The sequence below is a fragment of the Hibiscus syriacus genome, unplaced genomic scaffold, assembly GCF_006381635.1.
Source record: "Hibiscus syriacus cultivar Baekdansim isolate YM2019G1 unplaced genomic scaffold, ASM638163v2 tig00111498_pilon, whole genome shotgun sequence".
Lineage (NCBI taxonomy): Eukaryota > Viridiplantae > Streptophyta > Magnoliopsida > Malvales > Malvaceae > Hibiscus > Hibiscus syriacus.
Window position 1 is genome coordinate 66,845 of NW_024063104.1, and position 16,685 is coordinate 83,529.

General features: G+C 35.3%; 3 protein-coding genes and 1 pseudogene across 4 annotated transcripts; 2 read left to right on the forward strand and 2 right to left on the reverse strand.

Annotated features, from left to right (window-relative positions):
• Positions 1-240: 240 nt before the first annotated feature.
• On the forward strand, positions 241-2,240 carry LOC120163811 (putative H/ACA ribonucleoprotein complex subunit 1-like protein 1). The gene is made up of 4 exons (XM_039173636.1): positions 241-446; positions 1,029-1,177; positions 1,275-1,390; positions 1,907-2,240. Exons 1-4 carry the CDS (start codon positions 302-304, stop codon positions 2,064-2,066), a joined length of 570 nt encoding a protein of 189 aa, XP_039029567.1. The 5' UTR covers positions 241-301; the 3' UTR covers positions 2,067-2,240.
• A 460-nt stretch (positions 2,241-2,700) lies between these two features.
• LOC120163834 lies at positions 2,701-6,020 on the reverse strand (annotated as a pseudogene).
• Positions 6,021-7,128: 1,108 nt separating this feature from the next.
• On the forward strand, positions 7,129-10,873 carry LOC120163824 (adenylyl-sulfate kinase 3). Of its 2 annotated transcripts, none has more exons than XM_039173648.1 (7): positions 7,129-7,227; positions 8,435-8,584; positions 8,708-8,857; positions 9,336-9,454; positions 9,538-9,622; positions 10,291-10,337; positions 10,462-10,873. In XM_039173648.1, exons 2-7 carry the CDS (start codon positions 8,461-8,463, stop codon positions 10,558-10,560), a joined length of 624 nt encoding a protein of 207 aa, XP_039029579.1. In that variant the 5' UTR covers positions 7,129-7,227; positions 8,435-8,460; the 3' UTR covers positions 10,561-10,873. The 2 variants fall into 2 exon arrangements, with proteins under 2 accessions (XP_039029579.1, XP_039029580.1); XM_039173649.1 differs by having other exon boundaries at positions 7,132-7,227; positions 10,466-10,486.
• A 343-nt stretch (positions 10,874-11,216) lies between these two features.
• Positions 11,217-14,097, reverse strand: LOC120163825 (receptor-like cytosolic serine/threonine-protein kinase RBK2). Its single transcript, XM_039173650.1, has 8 exons — positions 13,992-14,097; positions 13,543-13,905; positions 13,197-13,448; positions 12,950-13,104; positions 12,465-12,544; positions 12,252-12,384; positions 12,018-12,167; positions 11,217-11,514 (listed from the first exon to the last, which is right to left on the reverse strand). The coding sequence occupies exons 1-8, from the start codon at positions 14,092-14,094 to the stop codon at positions 11,347-11,349; spliced, it is 1,404 nt and encodes a 467-aa protein (XP_039029581.1). The 5' UTR covers positions 14,095-14,097; the 3' UTR covers positions 11,217-11,346.
• Positions 14,098-16,685: the final 2,588 nt, after the last annotated feature.

Genomic DNA, 16,685 nt, shown 5'->3' on the forward strand with positions numbered 1-16,685 from the left:
ATAAAAACTATATTTCAGGTATGATTTTGAAAAAGGTGAAAGTTTAAGTACTAAAACGGATCAAACTGATAGTTTAGGTACTAAATGTGTAATTTATCCTAAATTAAAAAATTATTGATTCGAATGTATTAAAAATAAAAAGGGCTAATTTAGTAATTTAGTCTACAAAGAAACGGACCTCAAAGCCCTACTTCTGTGTTTATTGCTCAAGTATAAACCCTCGTAGAAAGAAAAAGAAAAATAAGAAAAACCCTGAGAAGCTCGGAGAGACAAAACAGAAAGAGAAAATAGAAGGAAAACGATGCGACCACCGAGAGGAGGAGGAGGTTTCAGGGGCGGAAGGGATGCTGATCGAGGGAGAGGAGGTGGCCGGGGAGGCTTTGGTCGCGGTAGTGGACGTGGCGGCGGCTGGTTTCGTGATGAAGGACCTCCTGCTGAAGTAGTGGGTTAGTGCTCTCCCCCACCCCCTTTTTTTATCGTTTGGATGCTAAGAAAGTGAGAGAAATGATAAAAGAAACCTTTTTTATGCAATGAGGATCAAGTAGGAACTTCATTTTATTTACTTATGAGTTTTCCTCTATTTCCCTTTGCATTATCTGTATATATTACCTATTGTTGGAACAAATTACATTATAAAATTATCACTAAAAGTGGCTAAATTGTTGCAATTAAGAGCTAAAATTTCGTTTTTTTCTCTTGGGTTTTGTGTATTTTTCTTTGATAATTACTTTTTCGTTCAGTTTCTCTGCATTTCTACATCCTTGATGAAGCCAAAATATAGTTCAAGAAAAATACCAAAATCAAATCATCATATTTACATTATATTCTGATTTTTTGTTAGTAAAACATATTAACTTGTCATCGTACTTGGACTCGGTGTATCCGACTTTTTTAAGGGTTTTCATGTATTAGTTGGACTTGCAGGGTTGTATCTTCAAATTCATGTCCGAGAATAAGGCGGATGCTTTTTAAGAAAAAGGAAAAGGTGAGGCAACAACTTGACTTTCCTTTGTTTGTTATATATGCAGAGGTATCTACATTCCTTCATGCTTGTGAGGGTGATGCGGTGACAAAGCTGACTAATGAGAAAATACCTTTCTTTAATGCTAACATCTATTTGCAAAACAAGACCCAGATAGGGAAAGTTGATGAGATCTTCGGTCCAATTAACGAATCTGTGAGTTTTATTGCTAATTTTCTAATGCATTGCTTGTCAAAATTGTTGGGACTTTTATATTTTAGGTGGTTTGTTTACTTTCTCTTGCTTGTTGCAGTATTTTTCGATAAAATTGTTGGAAGGTATTGTAGCGACTTCGTACAGTTCAGGCCATAAGTTCTATATCGACCCGAGCAAGCTTCTGCCTCTTGCAAGATTTCTTCCACAACCAAAGTATGTTTGCTTTTGTCTTGGATTTGTTTTAATTATATGCTCTACTATCTTCTATAGGGAAAAATAAAAAATAACCGAACCGGTTTAGTTCTAACACAGTCCAATGCTATAGTAATGGTTTCTTTTGAAAATCGAGTTCAAAGGCAGGGTCTGTTGGTTTTTAAATTGAAAGTTTCAGGGCATCTTGGGGTGGTTTTACTTTTATATAAGCTTTGCCTTGCTTGAACTCTATAATATGTATTTGGTTTCATCGATAGAATTTTGGAAATGGAGATCCAAGCTTAGGGTTAGGGGAGTTCTCTATTTCCTGTCTGTTCTGAGTGCTAGAACTCGGTTAAGTTTGGGTTTGAGATGGATATTGGGTGAAAATATTTGAAAACCGTGTGGGAGGCAGGGCGGACAAAAAACTGCGCCAACCTCTTGTGCCATCTTTCTTATATGATTTGATTTAATTTGCAAATTCTGATCATACTTCTTATTCATACGATCATATCATGCATTCTGTCTATGTTGTAGGGGACAGGCACAAGGTGGCGGAAGAGGTGGTCGCGGAGGAGGCAGAGGTGGCGGTAGATTTGGTGGCCGTGGAGGTGGTGGGTTTCGTGGGAGGGGTGCCCCAAGAGGTGGCAGAGGTGGTGGCCGTGGTGGTGGATTTAGAGGCAGAGGGAGATTTTAGAGTAATAGCGCTTTGTAACAGTACCAATACCCTTTTCTGCTATCTTTTTCGATTCCATGGGCATTCAACTTTGAAAATTTTGATTCCGGACTTGACTATGACTCTATCATTGTTCAACGCAGATGTGTTTATTTTGTATCTTTGTTTATCCAAAGTACTATACTCGATTTGATTATTATTATATTATTAAATGTAAGGGTAAATTATATTGGTAGCCTCTGAACTTTTAAGATTTTTGTATTTCGGTCATTGGAATTGAAGTCAATGAGTTTTTAATTTGTTTTCATTTTAGTCACCGTATGACAGATATGACATGCTGACATTACTTTATTAATATCCTCTAGTAAAATGATAACAAGTGCTGTCATCTTATTGGTGAAAAATTGGAGAAAATATGTATGCCTTTGTGAGTAAAAGACACTATTACACTCATTTAATATATATATTACAATCATATTTAAACACTTGTAAAATCTGAAAACCGTGAGCAGATTACATTCACTTCCATAGTGTAAAAAATTCTCCCCAAATACCTGCAAAATCGACAAAAACAAGGGGTTGCGAAACCGACGAAACGGCAACCCATAACAGATGAACGGCAAAATGAACATTCGGAAAACAAAAAACACATCTACTATGTTGCCGGCTGACTGTCTGGAACAAATTCTTCAGGCTGGCTATTAATGTCTTGAGAGGCTGTCAGTTTAGCCTTCTTGTAACTGCTTGAATTCCGAAGGATTGCATGCAATGACATGCTCTTTGGGCTGGAAGATCTGCTCAAATAGATCAAACAATAATACAATATTCAGAGTATACGACACCATCCAATGGAAATAATTGAGATAAAACATAGCTAAGACTATGAGCTTTGATGGATGTTGGACTTATTGCAACCCCTACGTGCGCGTATCGAGTACATATACGTATCTAAAGTTACCTCAAACTTAGCCAAGAGTTTCTAAACCACAAATTATGCAACATCTACCTCTTTAAACAGATGGTATTTATCAATGTTAATTCAAACTTACCCTGGTTTTTGTTTCTTTCTTCCACCAGTGTCTTCGCCTTCGGAGTTACAAGATCCTATTATCAAAATTCAACATAAAGAGAAGAAATCGTCACCCTATGCCACCCAGATCACGATCCGTAACAAATAAAAATGAACAAAAATGATTCAACAAGTCAGGCACATAGAGAGAGGGTTGGTCAGAAGTAATAAAGAATATGAATTACCATTTTGTGACAAACTGCCCTTCGCTATACTATTGCTTGAATAGTCGGATGACGATGAACTATCAGATGGAGTTCTGGTGCTGGAATCCGAGTTGCCTACTCCATCTTCATCATCAGAACTCTCTTTATCATCATGCCTAAATATGGTAACAGTAGTAGCAAATAAGCTCTTCTTATTTGCTAAGCTGTTCGCGACTTTCCTGCTATTAGTTCCAGTAGCTTTTGCAATATCCACATGAGACTGCGGTTCACTACCTCCTTTCTTTGAATTAATGGTCTTTTTAGGTGTTTCAAAAGGCTCCTTTTTTTGTTTGAATTAATGGTCTTTTTAGGCGTTTCAAAGGCAGAGCTTGATACAGCACGAGGGTTGTTCTTCTTTAAATCTGTATGCACCCTTGAAGAATTGACATCAATGGGCCTTTGAGCATTATTAGGAGCGGAATCGATTTTTGCAGATTTCTTAGACTGTGGAGGTTCTTTCGCAACAATTTCAGGAATGGTCAAGAGTGGTCTACTTGATACAACATTGGAGCTACTAGGTTCAACCTTCGATGATGATCTTTGAGATTGGTTAGAGCTGGCTTTTGCAGCTGGAGTTTTTACTTCCTTGTCTTGATCCACATTTAACATCTCCTAAGATCGTAACTCAGGTTTAGAGTTCTTCCTCCTTTTTCCTTTCACTGCAGTTTCCACTCCTGTATTTTGTGCAGCCTTATCAATGATTACCTCACTAGAATCAACAGTGTCACGATGCTGTTGGCTTTTGACCGTTTCACTTCCACAAGGAACTTCTTTGTTGTTATTAGAATTCTCTGCATTAGTGCTTTTAGTGTGATCTAGACTGACAACATCTTGAACAGACCTTCCATCATGTTTCCGTTCAAGTGTAATTTGGTTAGATCCCAAATTTGTTCCATTCAATTGCACAGAATCACTGTTTACAGTCTTCCTTGTGGATTTAGATGAGGCACTCAACTCAGTCACATTATGAACCAGAAACGTTGGATCCTGATGATCAACATAATCTTTTCCTTGCAATTCTGGAGGGGCCATCACAGTAGAACTTTTATTCTTAGTTTTCTTCTGCAATTTCGTGCCCGTGTTTTCTGCATTTTCTGAGGCATTGTCGCATCGCTTCAAGGACTCCAGCACATCTTGAATCACATCATCAGCTTTCATGTCAGTAACTGAAGGCGAACAGTCAGGTTTTTCCATGTCTGATTCCTCTTTTCCATCAGTTTAGCCCGCTTGCTCAGCGTTATCACAAAAATGCTCACCAGTCACAATAGGACACTCGGCAGGAGATATACCACTTGCAGGAATGATATTATGTACTGCATCTACTGCTTCTGTTCAACAGCACCCTTATTCATCTTGGACTTGTTCACTTTCCTGGAAGACTTCTTAGGTTCCACAATTTTCTCTTCCAAGGTACCCTCTGATTTTCATCCCCTGATACCCCAAATGCTTTCTGGAAATTAATTCCCACTCGAGACAAAGGTGTAGAATGACCATCCGCATAACTGGAATTCTGATCATATGAATCTCTCGTCTTTATTACTGATGCAACATCGGGTTGGGGTGGTTCATTTTTTTTTTTTTTTGCTTTCCGAGTTGCCATCATTAGTTTCATCCATATCATTGTCACCTGCTAAAATCATTATGCCTCAATTCTAGTAATCATGGAATCGAGAGTGAGAATACAACTAAAATGGAAGGGGAAAAGACTTAAAATCCGCTGCATATATATCGAAACTTACCCCCAGCGTGGGCCACTTTATTTGTTTCACTAACATCTTGCCTTTCACTTGGAGAGATCAAACAAGGTTCAGATATTATTCCACCCATAGAACGTTTACCAAGAAATGAATCTGGATCAGGTTTACCAACTGAATCTTTGTCTTTGGCCACATGAACATCTTTTGCAGAGGAGACTTCATTACCAGATTGACCAGGATTCGAACTTTGCCTTTTCCTTTTCTTCCTCCCACCACTTGCATCGGCAGTTGACAAATGGTTTTGTTTCACAAATTCAGTGTTCAAGTGGTCAAAGACAGAACTAGTATTGCCGAGTTTTTGACCATACGTGCACTCAGAGATTGCAGTATCAGAACCAGTGGCTTTTTCTCCATGTTCTATTAAAGAAATTCCATTACCATCTTTCCTCCCGGCTTTGCGCATTTTCTTTGATGCAGGCCCAGTTTGTAGGGTATTTTCTTTGGACTTGTATTGCCGGTCATTGTGAGAAACATCTTTATGTTCTTTAGTTTCCAATTCGGATTGTTCTCCTGGAACCTTTGTTCCCTCATCACCCGTCCTTTTCCTAGCGACTAACCTCTTATTTCTATCAGATGACAAACTTCCAAGGCTTTCATCAACCCGAAGTTGGTTTCCCATCATCCCATCATTCTGAAACGAATTTTCCTTCGGAACATTGCCCGAATCCGATGCATCTTTCACAGACCCGACAACTAAAGCACCATTTTTCTTCAAATCATGGTGGATGACATCTTCTTTTCTGTTTTTCGTTTTCATCTTTGTAGCCACAGAAGCTGGCAGATCTTCATATATTTTGTCTTCTCCAACATGTTTTGAGTTTACCATCGGCATTGACCCCTTATTGGTAGCAGGGAAAGAAACCTGAGAATCACTATCAGCCACATGTTCAGCTTCCTTATGCAAACCTTCCGAATTTTCTTTAGTGGAATTGCTAAAACCAAAATAATATTCAAAAATTAATTAATACACCGATAAAAGTAATTGTTCGAATTTAATAACTTTAACCAGAATAATATTTTCTTTTACTAATAAGTCTTTCAATATATTCAAAAATTAATTAATATTATAGGGTATATACACTCTTTTGAAAGAACAAATGTTTTGGTAAACTATTCTAATAGTATCATTTGTTTTCAGTAAAAAATTAAGGGTATACGATTCCTAACACTATCGATTCGTTCGATTTTAGTACCTCAGACGTTTACTCTCGTTCGATTTTAGTCTCTCAATTATGCCACATATTTGTTAAGGGTTAACGGAAAATGAATTTAAACCGGACAGATCGATAATGTTAGAGATAATTTACCCTTAATTTTTAAATTAGTGAATAAAATCATACGACCCTGAACAAAAGGGACTATTTACATATTTTACCCAAAATATTAAGTTGAAAATTAATAATTTTTATTTATATGAATTAATTGAACTTCTTTACATTCATAAATAATAATTTTTAGTTGTTTTAAGTGTGGTATTCGTACTAAACATTAAAATACCATTAAGTTTATGGTAAACTTTGTATTTAGTACCTAAACTATTAGTTTTGATATGTTTTAGTATTTAAACTTTCTATTTTTTTTAAAATCATATCTAACGTTTAGTTTTTATTTCATTTTAGTACCCATTAAAAATTTAACGCATTTAATACCTAAACTATTAGTTTTGATCAGTTTTAGTACATAAATTTTCAATTTTTTAAAACTTAACGTTAAACCTTGAATGAAGATTCTAAAAAAAAAACTAAAGTTGTTTAACGGTAAGTACTAAAATGAAACAGAAACAAAAATTTATTATGATTTTGAAAAAATTGAAAGTTTAAATACTAAAATGAATTAAAACTGATAGTTTAGGTTTAAACGCGTAATTTACCCTTAAGTTTAAATATTAGTATGAAAAAAATTATCAGTGATCAAATTTAGACTAAAAGAGGATTTATCGCTTTCTAGTAAAGAGAAATAACTAATTTCCCTTCCTCCTTCCCCTGTCTACGCCGTGTTAAGCCTCCCATCAATTATCATCTTTTTACCATTTTTTCCCACTCGCGTAATAAATGCGGTTTCTCTTTTTATTTCCTCTATTTCTCATAAAAAAAGGGGAAAAACGAAGAATTAAACTTGCTTTTCATCAAGCATAGTTCTTTATCTCTCAGGTACTTGCCCATCTCCTTCTCTTTTACTTTCATGTTATGTGTAGTTTTAATTTCACGAAAAACCACTGGAAATGGGATCAAAACCATGTGTTTTTGTGTGTTTATATGTAGACGATGAAGCATTTTACTTTTGGGTTTTATTGAAGTCATCACTGTTAGATCACGATAATACTGATATGAAATTACCTGGGTTCTTCATCTTTGATGATTTTATAGATTGAAAAAAAAGGATGCATGTTATGTGTTTGTTGTTTTGCCAGTTCCATTAACTGTTTAGCGGTGGAGATTTACTTTCCTCAGTCCTCACTATGATGTGTAGGATAAAAGAATTAAGAATAAACAAGCTTCTTTTTTTATTTATTTGAAACATATTTTATACTTTACAGCATTCCAAATACTAGGGCGGGAAATGAAACGAAACAAATCATGAGTCACTCGAGATCACTCGGTCAAAGCTAGATAAATATTGGACTCGAGCTCAAGTTCTTGACGAGCTAAAATGAGCTACTTAATATTCGACTAAAAAAGATTGCAACCAACTCGAAAATATAATATATTAAGATTTTATTTTAAAAAAAAAGTAAATTAGTCATAATATTAACATTTATGTTTTAATTTGAAAAAAATGCAGTATAAGGTTTTCATGTATTTAAAATTCAGGTTCGAGTTTGAGGCTTCAATCGAGTTAAGTTTAAGTTTTTTTTTTATTTCTAGCTTTTATGAGCTTCAATTCATGATTTCGAGTCGAGTCAAGCTTGAAAATTTAGGCTCGTGAGTTTTCGAGCCTAGTTGAGCTCCATTTTATAGATTTCGAGTCAAGTCGAGCTTAGCGATACTCGAGCTCGACTCGGCTCATTTACAGCCCTACCAAATACTGGTCAGGACCATGTCAATGAATGGAAAATAAAATGAAAATAAGCTGTTATGGGTCCTTTAGCTGCTTATTTTTCAGGAAGAAAATTTTGGGAAAACTCTATAAATGTGTATACACTAGGAAGGTATCTTTCTGCGACACTTCATCGAGTCGCCAATATGATCTCTTCCAATGGTTCTCCTAGTATTCAACACTCAAACCTAAGTCTGAGTAATATAGCTAAGAATTAAGGTCACTATAAGTCTCTCTTGTTATTTTCAAGTGGCGTAATGTTGTTTGAAATGTGGTTGTCTGATTGCTGTTTACCTATTATGTGTTTACTTGTATACATAGAGAATTGAAGACTAGGGAACTTTAAGATGTCGACTATAGGAAATTCAATGAATATATTTTGGCAAGAATCACCAATTGGGAAGCTCGAAAGGCAGAAGCTTCTTAACCAAAAGGGCTGTGTTGTATGGATCACAGGTCTCAGTGGATCAGGTTTATAGTCAAAAGGACTCTCCAAATGCTTCTAGTTTTTTCTTCCGAGTTAGGATTATCATTCCTAGAAAGTTAAAACGTTTAGCAGCTTGACCTTGTTTGGAATTTGATTATCTTATTCAGGTAAAAGTACACTTGCGTGTTCGCTAAGTAATGAACTCTATGCACGAGGCAAGCTATCTTATATACTTGATGGGGACAACCTTCGGCATGGATTAAACAAGGATCTTGGTTTCAAGGCAGAAGATCGAACAGAAAATATACGCAGGGTTGGTAAGTATGTTGACGAGTAAAAGTCTGTAGAGTTAAATAGTTCAATTGATGTAAATGGTAGTGTTTCGCAATAAAGATGTGTAAAATATGACCGCAAATCTTGACACAAATTTATGAAATAATGTTTGATGGTTGTTGAACACTTCATGAGAAAAAACAACATAAGTCTGTATCATTACCATCTCTTTGATAAACGTTTTACATCTATATCCTTCTGATTCTTCATTTTCCCAAAAGCACCCATGTTAGAGACATGTTTGATATTTGGGTAAATAGGTAATTGGTATGCTGGAATGATTCTCCAAATTTATGAAAAATACTTGGAAAGTTGTTACGCATACCCGATCCGAGTAAGCTTAGATTGTTATGACAGATGGTTTACAAGAGTTTGGTTTCTCTTCTGGTAGAGCACGGTTTGGGCATTGTTCTTTGATGTATTTCATTTCATGTTTTTTCTAACATTTTGCATATAATTCAGGTGAAGTGGCAAAGCTCTTTGCAGATGCTGGTTTAATCTGCATTGCCAGCCTAATATCTCCGTATAGGAAAGATCGTGATGCATGCCGTGCAATGTTGCCAGATTCTAATTTTATCGAGGCAAGCCTTTTTTTGAATGGTTCTCATCTTGATTATGTCGTTTCTACTTAAGCTGGAATGCCTTTTTCTTTGTACTTCTGCAGGTTTTCATGAACATGCCTCTGGCTTTATGTGAAGAGCGAGATCCGAAAGGTCTTTACAAGCTTGCACGTGCGGGAAAGATCAAAGGTGTGCCAGTTTCCTTCATACATTCATTGCCATAAGTTGCCTCATTCTTCTACCTTCAATATATACACAATTACACATTGTCACACAGAAATTCATTGTGTGTGTGCTTTTAATGGATGAATTGTAGAAAGATAATCTTTAAGTTTCAATAGGTATGCATTGAAGATCTCTTTTGAGACCGAATTTTATTTCGGTTTGATAACCTCTATGTTATTTGGATTTAGATGTGTTGAATATGGGTATCTATCTTGCACGAGGATGTTCATTTTTTTAAGAAAAAGTTTTCTTCGTATATTTGGTATACAGAAGACACTTCGTCGGACATGGGTACTTCAAGAAAAACAAAGTAGCCGGACCAACATAGACCTCTATATTTTTATTTTCCTAATCAGATCTTGTATGTTTTGGTTCAATATCTTTACTGACGACTTCTTAGACGTTAAATGTTATTTTAATCATTTTACATTTGGCTAAAAACGCAAACGACCTTAATCGTGACAAAGGATTAGACTACTTCATTATATATTCCCTCCATTTAAATCATGCCACGTAATCATATTGTTAAGAAAATCAAGTTTGTATGTAACTATTAGTCTCTTGAAATCAATATTCACCATTTAAGAATCATATGTTCTACGGTTGACCTTATCTGTGTGTTATTATTGCAGGTTTTACCGGCATAGATGATCCTTACGACTTGCCATTGAACTGTGAGGTATGTGTTTAGTTGAATACGGAAACTATTAACGGTTACGCTGAGAATTAAAATTATGTTATTATCTTATCCGATTACTTCTATTTTTGTGTGAATCTTGAAACCGGATAGTTATTTTACTCAGATAGAAATAAATCAGAAAGACGGAGTTTGCCCCATGCCGAGTGCCATGGCAGGGGAGGTAGTTACTTACTTGGAGGACAAAGGATATCTACAAGATTAGCGACTCGTTCTCCATTGGCATGGTCAAGTGTTCTCGGAGGCTGTCGTATTTAAAACATTACTTGTCGAATGAATTTGATTGTTGCAATATCACTTGCCAAAGGGGTTGGTTGGTATTAATTACATCATCTAGTAGTAGTTTGAAATGAAAATCCATTGGTCCCAAGTAATTGTTACTTTTGACTGGGACAAGGGTTTTCGAGTTGGCAGGCACAACAACGTTATTTTATGGAAGTTCCGGATTCAGGTCATCGGATTTATTATTTGTACTCGGGATCTGTATTAATGAACTCCACTCGTACTTTTGTCTTGAAGTTCTTATAGCTATAATATTTTAGTCTTTCTATCGAGTGCGTTCCGGTGTACTGCTTCACTTGAGGTGAATGCATTTTAAGTTATTGCAGTGGTTATACGATGTAGCAGAGCAAACTCCGGACTGGTGCATTCAGGTCTTATTTGTGTGGTTTGATCATAAGCTTGATACAGATGCCACGGTCCGAGTGCTATTGTTCGGGTCTTGTATTTTTTTTTCAAAGAAGAAACTTCATTGATAAGAAAAACCAGTACATAATAAAAGAAATATAATACAGTTTCACAAGAAATTCGGACAAAAAATCGAATCAGTTTTCGATTAACTACAGAACGATGCCTCCAAATGCCATGGAGAAAAGCATACGACTGGCTTTTACGTCCGTGGGACTTTCCTTCATACTCAAGTAACTTTTAAGAATCTAAAGAAATACATATGATTTCAACTAAACCTTCATACTCGAGTTCCAAGTAGCTTTCAAGTACTTAAAGCAATTTCCCGAAGTCGATTCATGTTTAAACTTTTTGTCAAGTTGTATTCTTGTGCGTCGATGAGTTCGTTCGAGTATGTTCTCCGGATGGATAGACTTTGAGATTTTTTACTACAGTCAACTACATATTCATTGTCCCTCAGCTGTCTCACGACCTGCAACGAAAACAAAGGACAGATTTGAGCATGAGTAAGAGGCCAAGACATTGTTTTGATGCCAAACCAGTCTATTGAAATATTCGAACCAAATTAATTCAACTGACTGAATGTTCACTCCTAAAATCGAGCACTTCACTACCAGTTATAAACAATTCAGTCACACCAACTTCGAGAATAATCCGAAAACAAGAGCACCAATATGGAAACGTTATCGTCCTCGGGTATTCAACAAAAGTTTCATTCTTATACCATCTACTTAATGGTTCATTGTAAAGCATAAGCAAGACTCCGACAGGCGGATGCTACTCTTGAGCTTGAACAAATATGCAATTCAGAAGTCATAACATTGAAATATCAGCACGCCAGAAGTTAATGAACTGCAATGGACTCGGCGATGTGAAATGAATTAAACTAAAATACGGGAGATTTCTAAGTATATCCTGTTAATATTACTCTGGTTATGAAAAAATATTTGAGAACTTCAAAAATCTAACACAAACCTGCTTCATTTGAGGCCGAAGAAATGGAGCATGCTTGATGCACAAGGAAGCAGTCAAAACCATTCGATCCACTTCCTTTACGTCATAATCATGGCCTAGGGAGGGATCAACGAGCTCTTTAATATCATTATTATCAAGCAGAGGTTTTGCCTGGAAGAATCAAAAGGGTAACTAATGATTTCTTTTACGATTATGATATGGTAAGAGTGATCAAATTCGTCTCGAGGAATGTACCCATACTACAATGCTTTGTTGTTGATCTAATGCTCTCCGTCCTGTTACGAGCTCCAAAAGTAAAACTCCGAATGCATAGACATCGGTTTTCTCATCGACTATGCCGTGCATGAAGTATTCAGGAGCTAAGTAGCTGCATCTCGAGGAACAAATACATTAGCATTACCAAGAAAGTATTTATTAACTTGATACGGATACTTTAAGCTTACAAACCCAAAGGTGCCTTCGAATTTCGTTAAGTTGTGGTGTGTCCACTGTCTCGGTAGCCACATTGAAAGGCCGAAATCGCATATCTGGATGACAAATCGGCTAACATAATCAAGAAATAGAACGGATAAAGTGAATGATTATACAATATTCATTATAAGCTTTATAAAATGTCACAAACTTAGTTCTCATAGATAAATTGCTTGATCTTAACAAAGAAAAGCACGGAACTATGCCTCTGCAAACTTCTGGGCAGGATATCGAGTAGGAACACTCGACTTTCATAACTAAAAACAGCGTGTAATATTTAAATCTCACTGCATTACATAATGGAGTGAGAGTTCCCTGATTTCTCTGTATCATGAAATATTATATATAGATGTGTGTTTTCGATTCTGTACACTCTGGATTCTTGCAAAACTTACTTGGCCCTCAGTCATTTTAAACACCTCATTTAATGCATCCTTTGAATTTTAAGACTTGAAAAGTACCTGGGGCTCAAAATCATCTGTAAGCAGAATATTTTCAGCCTTGATATCTCGATGAATAATCCGCCTGTCGCAAAGTTCGTGAAGGTATCTGAGGCCATCAGCCGTACCCAAAGCAATCTTGGATCTTTTACTCCAATCTAGTGTACCTTTCGGTCCTGAATAACATTGAGAGCATAAAAAAGTTTTCATATAAATTGGAAGTGATAATGACTCGAGATAAACAATGCAGCATATCAGAAAAGCACACCGTGAAGAACGGATGCCAGGCTTCCCAATCGAGATAACCGAAAAACAAGGTGCATTCCTCCTTCAACGCCACACCCTATCAATGTAGCAGTGTTCGGATGGTTTACGTGGGCTAGAATGCCAAGCTCAGACAGGAAACTGGATGTCCTCTCATCATATGTCCCGTTTGTTGCTCGTTTTATGGCGACAAACTTTCCGTCTTTCAACCGACCCTTGTAAACTACGGAGTAACCACCCCTTCCAATTATGTTCTCTACAAGAAGAAGAAATTTATATTTATCTATATCCGCTGTCATTATATTTGACTGCTTTTGCAAGTATTCAAAGCCTTGAAATAAATTGCATACCCGGGTTAAAGTTGTCTGTTGCAGCTCGGATCTCGGGTAGGCTAAAGTTCTGTAAAGAGGACTTGAACTTGTATATATCTCTCACCATTGGATTTTCTTTTGCGCTCCTAGCTATCTTTCTTGACCACTTTGATGAAGAAAGAATGGGGATCGAAGCTAAGCGCCTTTTCGATCTTTGTTTCCATAATTTTAAAAGTTTTTTCCAGTTAGCAAGTGCTCCAGAACCTACACGACTAGTTCCCGACTTTGGGCGGGAATAAGTAGTTGTTTTGTTGGATTCCAAGCCTTCGTAGCATGCTTTTGTAACTCCTTTAGGAGATGACCCCTCTTGTTCCTCCTCCTCGACATATTTACCTCGCAATTTTTCAATAGAATAAGAAACAAAGAGCGGCAAAGAGCTCAGAACACCGAAACAGATGAACCATAAAAAGAGAGATAGAGATAACTACCTTGAGCTGATCCACATGATGAAATCATAGTATCTCGTCTTGTATAACTTGTTTGAACTACCAAATCTTCGGAGTTCTTGTCGGTCCAGTCGACCGAACACATGGAATTCAGGCTGGCAGAAATCAAAGACGGTGAACAAATTAACAATCCAAATAATGAATCAGAATCTGGATCTGTGCTTGGTTCATCATGTGTATAGGAAAACGAATGAAAATCATCATCACACCAATGAAAACTTGAAAATCCAAAAACTGTGAAGAAATAAGTGACACACACACACACATATATACAAGCATTACTTCCATAAAAGAGAACAATAAATGATGAACAATGGAAACTTTACAAAGGAAAATAACCAAAAATGAAACTAAAAATCACCACATAAAATGGGAATGTAAATCAACAATCTTTCCTATAAAAATTAATATGGAAGAAACCACCGGGGTACCACACAACAACTGTTCGATGAAATGCCAAAAAGAAACCTTCAATGAAAAACTAGAGAAAAAAATATTTGCAATGAAACCAAGACACACCCAGATGAGATAACTTGATGAAAAAGACACGCCCAGATGAGATAACTTGATGAAAAAGACACACCCAGATGAGAAAACTTGATGAAAAAGACACACAAACCTTAAAGTAGTTTGTCTATGGCCATCGATGTGCATCGAGTCTCTCAAAACAAATCAAACAACAATGAGGCATAGAGAAAGCAAAGCATGTTAAAAGCTGATTCCAATGATATTAAAGCCTTGTTCTTTAGTACCATATGATCTTGAACTCCTAAACAAAATCCATTATTTATGTTTTTCATTTTAGTTCCAAGACCCCGAAAATTGGCAATCCCTAAAAAAAATTAGCTATATTTGGAAAACTTTCCATTGCAATTTAAGCACCAGTATCTATAAACAGATATTTTCGTTGGTTTTGACTAATTAGAGACAAAAAAATCTCAAATTTTGAAGTTCTTTGAGCAAATTTCATGGAATATAGACGGAAATGTTTTTTTTTCTAATTAATTCCATATTTATGCCTTTTCATGCGCAAATATATGTTTTTCTTTAAATTTGAACCTCAATAGTCAATGCCAATACCAATACCAATACCAATACCAATACCAATACCAATATCAATACCAATACCAATACCCAATACCAATACCAATGGATGTGGAGGTTTGTATTCATAAAAAATTATCTAATTTTTTTGTGCAATTCAAGATTGTTCTATTAGCTCAAATTTAACAATTTATGTGATAAATGAATTATTATTTTTATTTGAGGTCTTGAATTCGAATATCAGAAACGGTTAAGAGTTATCTTTGAACAAATACTGATTTGTACTTGTCAAATGATTGAGAGTTATCTTTAAACATATATTGGTTTGTACTTACCTCATATTAATAATAAAAAATAATGTTGCAATGTCAAGTTGCTCCCTTAATTTTTTTTGGACAAAACACACATTTAGTACTTAAACTATTGGTTTTGGTTTGTTTTAGCACTTAAACTTTCAATTTTTTCAAAACCATACATAATGTTTAGTTTTCATTTCATTTTAGTAGATGTCGTTAAAAACTTAACACGTTTAGTACCTAAACTATCAGTTTTAGTCCGTTTTAGTACCTAAACTTTCAAAACTTAACGTTAAATTTTGAATGGGGTATTAAAATTAAATAAAAACCAATTTTTTTAACGACATATACTAAAATGAAACAAAAACTAAACTTTAAGTATGGTTTTGAAAAATTAAAAGTTTAGATAGTGAAATAGACTAAAACTGATAGTTTATACACTAAATGCATAATTTAGCCTAATTTTTTTAGCTAATATTGAACAAAATAAAAATACTTGGCTTCTAGAATCAATCTCCTGGAGAATTAATTTTGATCATTTGGTGAAGTAATCTATTTCATGGTAGAAATTGGAGAAAGTCTGCAATCTATCAAGTTGGTGTTTGCTGGATGTTAGGCTCGTTCATTAGCAAATGTGAAATGACCATCCAGCTCAGTTGGTAGAGCACAAGGTTCTTAACCTTGAGGTCGTGGGATCGAGTCCCACGGAGGGCATTTTATAATTCGGATGTCTCTTACGGAAGTTGCTCTCAACCTGGTGTTGCGGGTAACCTACTATCTTACCTCCTCCTTACCCCATACATAATGGGAAAAAGGGACAGCCATATTAAAAAATATTAACTCAAAATGATTATTTTTCTTATTGTACACACACGTGAAGAAAATTCATTGAAAAAACATAATTTTACATGTTTGGAATTTTTTTATTTCAAAAGAAATGATCGTAATATGATAAATTTTGATATTTTACAATTTTGTCTTCTTATAAAATATTTTAGGATAAATTATGCATTTAGTACCTAAACTATAAGTTTTGGCCCGTTTTAGTACCTAAACTTTCAATTTTTTAAAAGCATACCTAACATTTAGTTTTTTTTAATTCATTTTAGTATTTCACTGTTAAAAACTTAACATACTACAATTTTATGGGTAAATTACATCATTCATCATTCAATTATCTTCTCACTCCTATTTTGGTATTAAAGTTTAAAAATTTTCAATTTAATTACTCAACATTCAAATTGCTCGTGTTTTAATCACTCTAATTTATTTTATTAATAATTTTTCTGACATGCTAATTTTTATTATTATTTTACTAATACATACTAAAAAATAA

What these genes read in the sequence shown, in the direction of transcription:
- LOC120163811 (XM_039173636.1), top strand. Translation starts at nt 302, where the DNA reads ATGCGACCACCGAGAGGAGGAGGAGGTTTCAGGGGCGGAAGGGATGCT. An exon ending in TCGGTCCAATTAACGAATCT is followed by an intron (nt 1,178 to 1,274) that starts GTGAGTTTTATT and finishes TGCTTGTTGCAG; the next exon opens with TATTTTTCGATAAAATTGTT. An exon ending in AGATTTCTTCCACAACCAAA is followed by an intron (nt 1,391 to 1,906) that starts GTATGTTTGCTT and finishes TCTATGTTGTAG; the next exon opens with GGGACAGGCACAAGGTGGCG.
- LOC120163824 (XM_039173648.1), top strand. Translation starts at nt 8,461, where the DNA reads ATGTCGACTATAGGAAATTCAATGAATATATTTTGGCAAGAATCACCA. An exon ending in AGAAAATATACGCAGGGTTG is followed by an intron (nt 8,858 to 9,335) that starts GTAAGTATGTTG and finishes CATATAATTCAG; the next exon opens with GTGAAGTGGCAAAGCTCTTT. An exon ending in ACTTGCCATTGAACTGTGAG is followed by an intron (nt 10,338 to 10,461) that starts GTATGTGTTTAG and finishes TATTTTACTCAG; the next exon opens with ATAGAAATAAATCAGAAAGA.
- LOC120163825 (XM_039173650.1), bottom strand. Translation starts at nt 14,094, where the DNA reads ATGTGTTCGGTCGACTGGACCGACAAGAACTCCGAAGATTTGGTAGTT. An exon ending in CCTGGCATCCGTTCTTCACG is followed by an intron (nt 13,105 to 13,196) that starts GTGTGCTTTTCT and finishes AATGTTATTCAG; the next exon opens with GACCGAAAGGTACACTAGAT. An exon ending in TTCGGCCTCAAATGAAGCAG is followed by an intron (nt 11,515 to 12,017) that starts GTTTGTGTTAGA and finishes TTTTCGTTGCAG; the next exon opens with GTCGTGAGACAGCTGAGGGA.